This window comes from Acomys minous (genome assembly GCF_964271855.1).
Source record: "Acomys minous genome assembly, chromosome: 6".
Taxonomy (NCBI): Eukaryota; Metazoa; Chordata; class Mammalia; order Rodentia; family Muridae; genus Acomys; species Acomys minous.
In genome coordinates this window covers 80,276,294-80,289,339 of record NC_140487.1, presented here as the reverse complement: position 1 = coordinate 80,289,339, position 13,046 = coordinate 80,276,294, and the positions used below count along the sequence as shown (strand labels likewise).

Genomic DNA, 13,046 nt, shown 5'->3' with positions numbered 1-13,046 from the left:
CCTGTTTCACACTTAAGTAGGGACCTTCAATGTCACAGATCAGGACCAGCACAGTTTACCTGCCCTCCATTCACAGTGACAGGGCTGTGGGAGAGTGTCCCATTCTCTCTAAGCTTGCTGCTGCTGCAATGTGTTAGTCCTGTCATGAGAATGCTTACTTGTGGGCAAGTCTTTGAAGTGTCTTCTCAAATTTACAATGTATTTGATATGCTATGAATTTTTAAATACATTCTACAATATAAGGATGGGTACTTCTTAGAAGGAAAAAAAGACACCCACCATTGTGACCAAGAAAAAAAATGTACTAAATATTACTATATGGCTAACATTTATTGTTTATAATACTTGGCACGGTGTAATACATTTTCCCCTTTTTAGATTCCTAACAAATCTCATAATCTATCACTTCAAATACTTTTTTAAAGATTTATTTACTTATTTTATGCATATATGTGCATGTGTGTGTGTGCGTGCATGTGCCCACAGAGCCTTCAGGCATTAGATCCCTTGGAATTACTACTGTGAGTCAACCGATGGTGGGTGCTGGGAACTGAACCCAGGTCCTCTAAAGAGCAGCAAGAGCTCTTAACCACTGAGCTTTCTCTCCAGCCTCTCATATATTCTCTATCAAATACCTCTCATCATTCTAGAAAATCTGTGTCTGTGCTTCTACTCACAATACTCACTTGGGAGGGCAAGGCAGAAGTGTCACGTGAGCTTGAGGGTAGCCTGGCCTACTGAGAAAGACCCTGTTTTAAAAAGAGAAAAGGGAGGGGGCGAGTAACACTTTAAGCTTCTATATTAAAATTATCGTGGTTATTTAAAATGTACATAAACAATCAGGACACTTCCAAAAACAGATAAATTGATGGCTTTGCCATCTGAGGGAAAAAAAAAGTTATTACAGCATTTAAAACGAGACCGCAGAAGTTACCACTACCATTCTAAGCCAGGATTACTGCTCAAAACTGCCCATTCCAAAGAGTCAAGAAATTGTCACTCATCTTTTAAGCAAGGTAAATTGAGATTAAAGACTTATGAAATTCAACTCTCCTTCAGTGTTAAAAATCAAGTTTATTACAATAGCAAGTGTCATGATTAAAAATGCTGCTTAAAATGATCAAGTATCTAAATAACTTTTCTAATGTAAATACTAGAAATGACATTAACAATTCTGTATGTACACAAAATGTTGAAAACATAATGTCATGTACAAGGCCAAAAAGTAACATTGCACACTGTCCACTGTCCACTCATCCACTGGTCCCAGCATCACAGCAGGCCAGGCCATGGGTGCTGATTGCTCAGACCACAGCCTCAAAGGAGAGTTCTCTACACTCACTGGCTGCCAGCATCAGTGACTAAACACCACTGATGGCATCCTGATTAGGTGGTTGTAGTTTTCACTTCATAAAAAATATGAGCTAGAAAATTTGTTTATAAGAATCAACATGGCATGGATCCCTGTGTTTCCATCAAGTTCAAAAGGACACAAAGTGCACTGTGTAAATTCGATAAAGCCCTCTTCCTCTGCTTGCTCTTGAGTCTCATACCCGTCAGGAATGGCCAGAGCGACCAACCAGGGCAGATGAGAATGCTGAGGAGGGGGAGGGGGCACATTGGCAAGGTACAGGGGAAGTATAAGGTTTTAAAGGGCATTTCAAAGAATTGTCTATCCTCCCCTCCACTTAAAGCAGGGACCAGTTGCAGCCCAGTTTTTTTCCTTGCACTCCAGAGGGGCTTTTTGGTTATTCTGCAACATATTCTGTGCAAACAGCCATTGCCTTTGAGAAACAACACAAATATTACATGTTTAAACATTTTACAAACACCAACGATCTGAATTCATTCTCAAGATGGGGCAGGTAAATTTGGGGGGTGGGGCAAATGAGCATGCTACACACAGAGAGGGTGAGTGGGTGTGCCAGGGAGAAGACAAGGGAGCGATGTCCTTCCTCTATGACAACGCTTCTCACGCTTCAACATGCACAAGAGAGGTGTGCAGTCTCATCAAATGCACCCCATCACGGGGGCTTTGGATCCGCATCTCAGATAGGCCCATAGATGCTGATGCTTTGAACGGATCAAACTCCCTCAAGATGAGTCGACGCTGTGGAGAGAACACCAGTTCTGTCTGGACTATAAGAGATCTGTCCCGGTGTTTCTCATTACTCGGGTACATCCCAAAGCAAAAGGTTTAGACACCCTGGGTTAGAGAGCAGCTGTCTACAAGACCATGGTAACAGGTTTTCTGAGAACCAGAAGATAAAAATAATTCACTTTCAGTCAATGGAGTGATCTGTCTGCTAGGAATAAAATTCATCTTCTGTTTACAACATCTTCCCTAAGATGATCGTGATATAAAGGTATAAAAAACTCAGCATATTAAAATCTGTAAGAAAACACCACATGCGCACACATATACGTACAGTACAAATTCTAAGAAACTCAACGCTTTCCATCAGAATGAAGTGCTACCACTGTTCCCAACTGAAATCATCTCCTCTTCCAAAGACGAGGAAAAAGCCTTGAATTGTGAGGAAAATGACAGCATTGCCAGCCAGCACAAGACCACAGGCTCCCCACTTGATCTGAAACACAAGAAAAGGGTTACATCTTCTTCACATTCTATTCTTTGTGAAGCTCTTATTCTTTGCACCAAACCCCCACAGAACCATGACACAAGGCTGCTGAGAGGCTGAGTGATGTCCTGGGTGGAGGACATTACCTCTCGGTCATGTTAACTGATCCCACAAGGCGTGTTAATTACGCCTAGCATCATCTTTAACATGTCCCTATGAGACATGTCTCTACTTGGTTTTAGCTGACAGTAAACTGCCTCAAGCAAAGCCCATGTAGCAAGATTATCTATGATCAAATTACAACATTAGGTGCAAATACTTCCCCATGCATCTACCTCTTCCACAGAGAACAGAAATTGGAAGTTGGGCATCTGTTTGCTTCTTTTCTAGGCAAAACACACTTTAAACACTAATGTGCATTCAAATGAAAGGCATTTCAGCTGAGCAGATGGGCCTATGGAGGCACAGTAGGGATGAGAGCGCCCTCTGGTGGGCATTTTTTCCTTTTTGCTTCAAGTTAACAAACAGAAACACCAGGAAAGCTTCTTCCCCAAACAAGCCCGCCATGCTGAAAATAGGAACAAACATTTAAACATCCACGTTCCTTAAGCTTAAGTAAAGTTCAAGCCGACGATGCAGCGTTAGGGGCTGTGACTCAGCAGGCTACAGTGACCTTTCTGGGCTTACTCTCAGCACCTCCCATTTGCTTTATCATATTGCGCTGTGCTTTACTTCCCACGCTCCATTTTCACCCTTGGGTGCCATCCCAACAGCCATCTCTAATCAGAACCCTATTTGGTCTTAGAGGCCCATGTGAAGCAAGGCTGGCGTTTCTCTCTTCTTGGTACTCCTATGGTATTCTTATCAGCTCTCCTCTCCATATATACTGTACTTTAGCAAACACCCTCATCAGGCCATCCTCATGTTCTCTGAGTGCTGACAGCATTTCATAAACAGCAAATATCTCTAAGGTAATTTAATGCTGGATGAATAAGCAAGATTGTACATATCTGATACCCAAGGTAAGGTTGGCAAAATAAAAACAAAAAAGAGTCAGAGAACATCAAGAAATTAAATAAGTCATAATACAATGTTTATTTTCCAGTCTAAAATAAAAAATAAAAGAGCCCACAGTGGGTGTGGATATGTCACTCACTAGATAATTCCTCAGACTACCTCAGTATATCCTAGAGTTCCTGAGAAGTCAGTCCCTGGTGTCACTTTGATATGCCCTTTATGTTCTGACTGGGAAAGCACTGTTTGTATTGTCTCAATGGGTTGCCCCATGGTGTAAGAGGCAGGAATCTAAGAATGATTGAAGAGAAAAGTTTAATATGGAAAAGCAACAAGTCACATGGCTTGACTAAAAGGTATAAGAGAAACAAAGAAAGCATTCTGAAAATATGACAGGGACACTGATAAATCTCCATAGGAGAGAGAAACAAAAACTACAGCTAGCTCTAAGGAAAGATGAAACAATGAAAATGAACCTGGGGTCTCAGACACAGGCCTCTGAAACAAATCCCGACAGCCAAGTAAAACTTAAAAAAAAAAAAAAAAAACTCACCACAGCCACGCGAGCAAGAATAACAGGAAATCCAAAGGCAGAAACAACAATCCCAGTGGTGAAGAAATACGCCAGTTCCCGACAGGCACTGCTGGTCGCATCAGAGTCATACGTGACCCTTTTGGCGATGAAGTAGGGGATGGGGGAGATGACGTAGAAAATCAAGACGAACAAGGGCCAGTAAACACTGCCACCAGTGAACCCAAAAGAGAAATTACATTAACTCAGTTAATTAACTCAAAGGCACATTATTGTTTCAACATCACTATTCTGACTAAGTAAAACTATTAATCAATTGTGAATATTAAAACACAATATTTCTATCAGATACTGATATAGTTAGAAAAATATTACTTCTTCACTAATACATATGCAGCTTATATTATGCTAAGAAACAAGTATATAGTGTATGACAGAAAAACATAGGGGTTTTGTTTTTGTTTGTTTGTTTGTTTTGGGTTTGGTTTTTCAAGACAGGGTTTCTCTGTATAGCCTTGACTGTCCTAGACTCGCTTTATAGACCAAGCAGGCCTCAAACTCAGCAATCCACCTGCCTCTGCCTCCCAAGTACTGAGAAACATAGGGTTTTTTTTATATTACAGATCTGCAGGTTTTTGTGGTACTGGGCACTAAACCCAGGGCTTTGTACACGCTAGTCAAGTGCTCTACTACTGAGCTGTATCTCTGGCCCTGAGCAGCCGTTCTAAGGACGGGATGCTAAAAGGCTACCTCTGCTTTCCCTACAGAACATAGTTCAGTGGCTTACACGGGCTAGCTTCAGGAAGATGTTTTGAGAGCTTGTATGCATGAAAGCTTCCAATGGCTTGAAACGAGACACAAATGAGGCTTCCTGGCTGCTGCTTTAGTTTCCTGTACTCTTTCTGGGCCGCCCCACCCTCAGGCTCTTAACCTGTAGCCAGTGCAGCCTTACCCTGCTCCTTGCACACTCTGGTCTCAAACCTGCCTTGGGCTCTTTTCACTCACTGCAGTCTCGGCTGGGAGATCCCTTCCTGAAGGTGACCTCAGGGGATTCTCGCCTGCCACACCCCTTTCTAGCTTTCTGCACAGCACCATTTGGTACCTCCCTGCTCATCAGAACAGAGATGAGATTTGTCTTAGCCAATCTCCATTTATCTACAGAGCCTAGAATGGGATGTTCCATTTGTACTTGTTGATGGGGGCGGGGGTAGAATGGAAGGAATGAAAATGCACATTTGCTCACTAGATGCACCCAACTCCACCTTTATTACAGTAGCTTACAAGTATTATCTGACATAAAGGGGCAAAACCACCTGCTAAAAATTGCCACTGAATTTCCAACTGTTTTCCCTATAAATACTTTCAAAATAATCTAACATCCTTGCTGCCATTAAGCAGCACCCATTAAAAGCAAAAAACAATGACACAGTCACACATCTTCAAACTACAGTCATGCAGATCCACGCATACAGCAAGTATCCTGAGCAGGCTGGGATGAAGCCACAGATGTAGGAAGTCACATGCAGATCCACGCACACAGCAAGTATCCTGAGCAGGCTGGGATGAAGCCACAGATGTAGGAAGTCAGGGACATAACCAAGAAGCAAGAAGGGAATGTCCTTCAGCAAGCCCACTTGGGATGGAAACAACGGGTGGGTTTCATTTGAAACTGCAGAGATTATTAGCATATGTTCCAGAAACCAGCAGAAAGTGCTGCTGCACAGGGCTCCTGGGTGATGTCAGGACAAAGTCAGTGAGAAAGCAAGCTACCGAGAAGGGACCTAACTGTCACCTGGTGTCTCTCAGCAAAGAGCCCTGCACTCTCACTGGAATACTGTGGCATCTTTCTGAGGCACCAAATATAGGAGACTGTCCCCATGCAAAGTAAGCCTTCGACAAAAGGGCTTCTAGTGTGGAAAATTTAAACATTAAATGTAGCATTATTTACTAAATGGGAAGGCCATAGACTGGCAAACTTTTCTGTAAGGGACCAAACAGAAAACATTAGTAGTTGGGCGACCATGGGTCCCTGCCTCACCTCTATACTATACTATGCCGCTGTGGTGACGATGGTCCCAACAAAGCCTTAACCACAGAAACAGCCAACAGTTTGCCAACTGCTGATGCAGACAAAAACCTCAAGTTACTGTCACAGAGGCATAAAATGGGTTTGTTTATTATGGCAGTAATGTGTGCTGTTCTCATCTTACGGAGACACGGTACGTTACAGGGAATCCAAACACCTGGATTTAATTAGTCATGGAATGACAGGCAATGCCATGGCAGAGTCAGAGCAGAGTGCCACATCCACATCTGCCATTGATTGCTGTACAATCAGCAAGGTTGTGCCTACTCAGCCTTTGGTTTTCCAGGCAGGAAGAGAACAACATATCCCTAAATGAGAATACAGTAATAGCTGTGAAAACTCTGGGCAGATGTTTTTGCTTACATCATGTTTAAACAATTTGTGTGATCACTTCTAACTCCATGGTAGATTTGACCTCAGCAATGTTTTCCTGGTTTGTTTTTTGTCAACATGACACAGGCTGGAGTCATCTGAGAAGAGGGACGCTCACTTGAGAAAGGCTTCCAGAAGACTGCAGCAGCAGTTCTCAGTCTATGGGTTATGACCCCTTTGGGGGTCGCATATCAGCTATCTTGCATATCAGATATTTATACTACAATTCATAGTAGTAGCAAATTTATAGTTATGACGTAGTAACAAAATAATTTTATGGTTAGGGGTCACCACAACAAGAGGAGCTGTATTAAATGGTCACAGCAGTAGGAAGGTTGAGAACCACTGGCCTATAGACTTGTCTATGGGACTTCTTGGTTTTTTGTTTCTTTGTTCCCTGGCCCACTCTATGTGGTGCCACCCCAAGCAAGCGGTCCTGGCATCTATAAGAATGAGGAGCAAGCTAGTAACCAGAATTCCTCCACAACTCTGCTTCAGTGCCTGCCTCCTCCAGTTCCTGTCTTGAGTTCCTGCCCTGACTTGACTTCCCTTCATAATGAACTACAACTGTACACTGAAATAAACCTCTTTTCCTTAAGTTAATTTTGGTTATGCTGTTTTACCACAGCAATGAAAAACCTGAGACAAAGGCAACAGCAATGGCTCCAGCTGGTCTTAGTCACAGGTTTTAGGTCAAGGTGTTCAAGCCCCTCACCTGGGCAGCCAGCAGGAACTCACCTGAGCCCTGACATCAGTGAGTAAAACCTACTGCCACCTATATAGTCCATTTCCTCCCATGTCCACTGCCCTAGGCCCCAATTTTGCTTCATCCATTACAGAGGTCCCTTAGGATTCTCCCTGACTTAGGGTCCCAGTCAGCACACTCCTGCCTATCTCACTTTTCAGCTTCCCAGCTCCTGTGGGTCTGGGTCACATAGTCTAACCTTCTCCACGGGGCACGCAAAACCCCAAAGAGCTGGCTCTCCGTGCTTCATTAATCCTCCTTTAGCCAGTTGTAGGACGAAGGCTGCTGACTATTCCCTTTGCCTGTGACGCAGAGAAACTCCAGTTTATCCAGTCGTGGCTCACAAGAAATGCACATGTCCACTCTCTAAGTCCCCCACTGTCTCTGCACTCTTGTTGCCTCAACTGTCCGTCTCTCCCTCCTGACTGCAACGGCAAGCTCCGGGGGACAGGACTCATTCTCACACGCCCACCTGCTGCAGATTCAGGGCTTAACAACTGTTTTTTAAATGAATACATCCATTTTTTAAAAAGAGCTTTTCTCTATAAAAATACAGTGGTGTCTGAGGGGGCTGAATTCCTAATCTAGATTTCATAGGCTACACTGATCAGGCTCTGACAGTAGCAGTTACAAAGATACAAAAAGAGGTTCCTCTGAGAGCTGGGGAAATGGCTCAGGAGGTGCAGTGCTTGCTGTGCAAACACAGAGACCTGAAGTCAGTCCCTAGCATCCAAGTAAAAAGTCTGGTGCAGTGGTGCACACCTGAAATTCCAGCACTGGAGAGGTAGAGGCAGGAGGATCCTATAGCTTGTTGTCCTGTCTAGCCAAATGAGCAAGCTCCAAATTCACTTAGAGACTCTGTCTCAAAGGTCTAAAAAAAGAAAGTAGAAAAGAGACTGAGAAAGACACATCACCTCCAGACACCACACACACACACCGTAATTTCTTTTTCAAACAACTTACCCATAGTCTTCCAAGGCACATCCCAGCATAAGAAAAGTCAGTCCAATTGCCCCGCTGAAGGATAGTGCCACAAGAGCTGTGGAAAACACAACTAAATGTTAAAAGTTCTAATCAACTGTTTAGGGGTAGAGGGTCCAGAAACCACTAAAAGGCACAGAGCTTTGTCTATAAAGGATGACAAATGGTCATGGGAATAGATAGCAATGATGGCACAAAGACCTTGTAAATATAATAAAGTCAAAAGAAGTTTACATTTAAAAAGGTTGGGTTTATGGTATATGACTGTATCTCAACAACACATTTTCACTTTAAAAGAAGCATAAGGGGCTGGGAGTTGGCTCAGCAGATAAAGGCACTTGCTGCAAAGCCTGATGACCCGAGTTCAATCTCCTGGACACACATGGTAGAAGAAGAAACAGCTCCTGCAGGTTATCTCCTAACCCCCACAGGTGTGCCATGATATGTGCACACCCACATATTTTATATATATATATATATATGTATGTATGTATGTATGTGTATATATATATGTATGTATATATATATATATATGTATGTATGTATATATGTATGTATGTATATATATACACAATTTAAGGAGGGGGTCAAACATTTAGCAAATGTAGCAATTATTAACTGATGTTACATCTGAGTATCAAATGAATACTACTATATAACTGAATGTCTGTGTACCTTTTAAATGCATATATTTAAAATCATAATTCCTCATGAGATGATCTTAAGAAGTGAGGCCTGTGGGTTTGCTTGTTTTTTGTTTTTTGTTTTTTAAAGAGGGTCTCACAGCACTGTAGTCCATGCTGGCTTCAAGCTTGAGATCCTCCTGCCTCCACAGCTCAAGAGCTGTTTAACAGAAAGATACCAATATGCCTTCCAGAAAACCTGGTGAGCACAGATGTCAGGGTTGGAGGAAGGAGCTTCTATTTTTTGTATCTTTTTCTCTTAAACTGGTATTTTTGATGGACAAACATCTGTGAGTTGAGAAAGTGCCTGGCCTTTCCCTTGTAGCCTTAGGCCTCTTTTGTGTCAGACAACCTCCAACAGTCTGTCTGCCAGAAACCTACATGTGAACCGCAGGCCTTCTTCTTTCTGTTACAAAACAGAAAGTTCACGATCTTATTTCTGCTCAATACCCTCAAGCCGTGTGTGTGTGTGTGTGTGTGTGTGTGTGTGTGTGTGTGTGTGTGTTCAGAAATCATATTCTCTTACTACTCCCTCTTTTTATGTGGGGGGAGGTATATTGCTACAGCACATGTACAGAGGGTGATCTTGTGAACCCACCTTCCCATGGGCTCCTGGCATTGAACTGAGATTACTAGGCACGCATATCAAGCACCTTTGCCTGCTGAGCCATCTTGCCAGCTTACTGCCATTTCTTAATTTCAGTAGGAGTTAACCAACAATTCAAGTCCACCCCCTTTTCACTTTACACATGACCACTGAAAAGCTGAATTCAACCCAAAGCTCCTAGTACAAGGGCCAAGCCATATCCAAGGCTCCAGCCCACACCAGATCCTAAGGACTCCACTTCTAATCTGGACTACTGTGCCCATAGAGCCAAAGCCAACCAGAACCTCACTCAAAACTACTGTCTTTTCTTGCACTCTTGTGCTGCTGTTTGGGAGGGGGGAGGCGTTATGCTTTCCTGTCTGCTGCCCACAGAGCATCTTCTGATCCTTCCTCCACATAGGTGACTAGGTGCTTGTGTGTGCTACCCTTTGCATTTTTGTTCAGAGCCTGTGAGTTGTCCTATCACTGGAGACTCACTATAATCTGACCTCTAACTTCTCCAGCTTCAATCCAACCCACTCTGTCTCCAAGACCCTGCAAGAAAGAAGAGAACAAGATGTGTTGTGTCCTGGCCCTTGCCCCAGGCATATGACTGTATTCGGGTCTCAACCCAAGCCTTACAGAGCCCTGCGGTTTACCTGAAGTATTGCCTCTTCTGTCTTCTCCCCATAGAGTGGTCCCCACAAACTGGATTACTCCAAGCAAGAGACATTAATTCTCTCAGGTCTGGAGGCTAGGTTTCTGAAATCAAAGTGTTGGCTGGGCCAATCTCTCTCTGTAGGCTGTAGAGAACAAGCGACCGTCCTTGCCTCATGCCCAGCGCTGCAGGAGTCTGTACTATGGCTTGGCTTGCAGCCACACCACTCCAATTTCTGTCATTTTTTAAAATTACTTCCTTAGGTTTATCTATTTATTGATAGGCACATACCATAGTGGAGGTCAGAGGACAACTTGTAAGCATTGGTTCGCTCCTTCTATCATATAGGTCCGAGGGAACAAACTCGGATCTTAAGGCTTGGCAGCAAGTGCCTCTCCTACCTACTAAGCCATTTTGTGGCCCTCTGCTTTTGTCTTTACTTGGGGCTTTCCCTGTAGGTCTCCAAATACAAATGTCCCTCTTATCTGAAGGATCTCATGCAAGGCAGTTCTACCTTAGGTTGATAACATCAGCTATTTGCAAATAAGGTCACGCCCTCATTTGCCCCCAGGCAGATACAGCTTAAACATCTTTTGGAGACATGAATCACTTCACTACATTATCTGTTTCCAACTGTCTGAGCACACCTCATTTACTTATATAGTAATATGACTACTTGCAGCCAACAACTCAGTACAAATTTCTCACTTATCTTTTATCCTAAATCTCCAGTATAGTTAGTCACCCAATAACAGGTGAATTACCTGAAAATTTTTTACTTTGCCAAGTTCTTGTCCGCTTCATAGCTTGTGTTCCTTTTAACACAAGCACATTCATACATACACTACTGTTACTATTCTGTACTTTCTGGTCACAACTAAACACTCAGTAGTAGTGAGACACAATTTTTCATGTTTTCTACCCTGCTTTCAAGTGAATATAGTATACAGTGGACACTGCCCAAGTAAGCCATGTTTGCTCAACTGATACGGAATAGGGAAGTCCTCCAGAAATGGTCAGCTACGTCTGTTACTAGCTGCTCACACAGACAAATCCATACTGCACCCATATGAATATACACTGTGTGGGGAGGTCTTAGTGGACAGCTTTCTAAGAAAGAAAGTCCAACACAGAGACAAGTTAGTCTACTCTGTGCGGATGATCAGAAATCCAAACAGGAAGCCTTTCAATAACTTTGTCCCCACTCGGCCGCCCATTGCTCTGCATTCATACAGATCAGGGTGGTAACCTTGGTATCCCCTTTTATCACCATTCAAGAACACAAATAGTCTGTTAAACGAGTAAAGGAAACATTCAAGGAAGTCTTGCTAAAATCCAACAGTCTCAAGCTTGCGAGGAATACAGTATTTCTGGTTCCTTTTTACTGCCACAAGCCCGGAATTAATTCTATCCAGTGGGAAAACCGTAAGGAACAACAGGACCAAGTTTCCAACACCCATCCTGGAGACAAAGGCTCCTCTATAAGGCACAGGAAACTGCGGAGGGCAGGAAGGTGAGGATGTGGGACCCTGGTGTGACCCACGGGGAACTGAGACGCTCAGGGGGCGACAGTGGAACGCACAGCCCACAAGGGAAGCCCCCCCTGGGGTCTGGCTGGCGTGGGCGCGAGCATTTAGAGGCTCCGCGAAAAACACCGCGGCAGCGCACCGGAGGCCGGGGTCGGCCTGCGCTCACACTCTCAGCTGCCTGCCGCACCGCCCGGAACCGGGAGCGGCCCCACCCACCAGCCGCGGGCGGGGGTCGCGGAGTACCTTTAACGCCCGCCATGTCTCAGGAGCTGGGGCTGTCGCTGCTTCCGGCTTTCTCCACAAGCCGCCCCCACCCAGACTAGCCGGAGCCGGCGCTCGAATACGCAGCCCGCCTCGCCCCACAGGGTCCGCCCCTTGACAGCATTAGCTCTGCACCTAACCAACGGAGCCCCGCCCTTCGTCTAGGTCCCGCCTCCTAATCTTGTGGTGCCCCACCCACAAAACTCGGAACCCACGCCTCAAAAATAGGTCCCGCCCCCTGATCCTTGGGCTTCGCTCTCAATTCTACTGGCTTTGAGTTCTGCCACTCATAACCTCACACACCCAATTAGGCCGGAGTCGGCCCCACAGGCACTCAGCACTTCCTGTACGGGTCCCGGTCCCGGACATTCCGAGCTCCTCCTCCGCGGGGCCCAGTTCCGCCCCACCCCGGCACATAACCCCGCCTCCAGCCCACGGAGAGCTCCCTCGTCAACGCCCTCCCCTGCTTTGCGGACTCCTCCTCCAGGTCGCAGAGCCCCGCCCCTGTCTTGCAGAACCCCGACATCGTTGGGCGGGTCTCGCCTCAGCCACTTATATCCATGACTGTTTGGTCTCAATTCCTGTCCCTGAGGACTTCATTCAAGCGGTCACCGAGCTTGCTCAGCTCGTCCGCCGGCCCAGAACTCCTCTGAGAGTCTCAGCACCCCTCTCACTTTCATTACCTCAGAGTAACCCCTTCAATTTTAACTCCTCAGGGATCCTGGAAGTCCTGAGACGTCCCAACCCAGCCCCTCAATGAGGGACCAGACCTCCCTCATTGTCGTGATTTCGGGCCCAGATGCTGCCTGAGGCGATTCCAGATGCTCACCATTACCTTGGCTGGCTGCTAGAAAACTTACTTGAGAGAACAGGTGGAAAAGGCGGGGCGCGGGATAAGAACGGGGAGAAATTACCTTCAGTTCAGGACTAGACCCCCCACTAACCAGGACGACTCTTCCAGTGTGCAAATGTGTTTTTCCGCGATTGTGTAGTTGGGATAGTAGTGATGGGGATGGC

At 45.0% G+C, this 13,046-nt stretch overlaps 1 protein-coding gene across 1 annotated transcript; it reads right to left on the bottom strand.

The window, feature by feature from the left end:
- Positions 1 to 1,054: 1,054 nt before the first annotated feature.
- LEPROT (leptin receptor overlapping transcript) lies at positions 1,055 to 12,171 on the bottom strand. The gene is made up of 4 exons (XM_084784530.1): positions 12,012 to 12,171; positions 8,295 to 8,370; positions 4,150 to 4,336; positions 1,055 to 2,591 (listed from the first exon to the last, which is right to left on the bottom strand). Exons 1-4 carry the CDS (start codon positions 12,025 to 12,027, stop codon positions 2,475 to 2,477), a joined length of 396 nt encoding a protein of 131 aa, XP_084640656.1. The 5' UTR covers positions 12,028 to 12,171; the 3' UTR covers positions 1,055 to 2,474.
- Between the last annotated feature and the right edge of the window lie 875 nt (positions 12,172 to 13,046).

What these genes read in the sequence shown, in the direction of transcription:
- LEPROT (XM_084784530.1), bottom strand. An exon ending in TGTGCCTTGGAAGACTATGG is followed by an intron (nt 4,337 to 8,294) that starts GTAAGTTGTTTG and finishes CACTGGTGGCAG; the next exon opens with TGTTTACTGGCCCTTGTTCG. An exon ending in TTCTTGCTCGCGTGGCTGTG is followed by an intron (nt 2,592 to 4,149) that starts GTGAGTTTTTTT and finishes CTTGTGTTTCAG; the next exon opens with ATCAAGTGGGGAGCCTGTGG.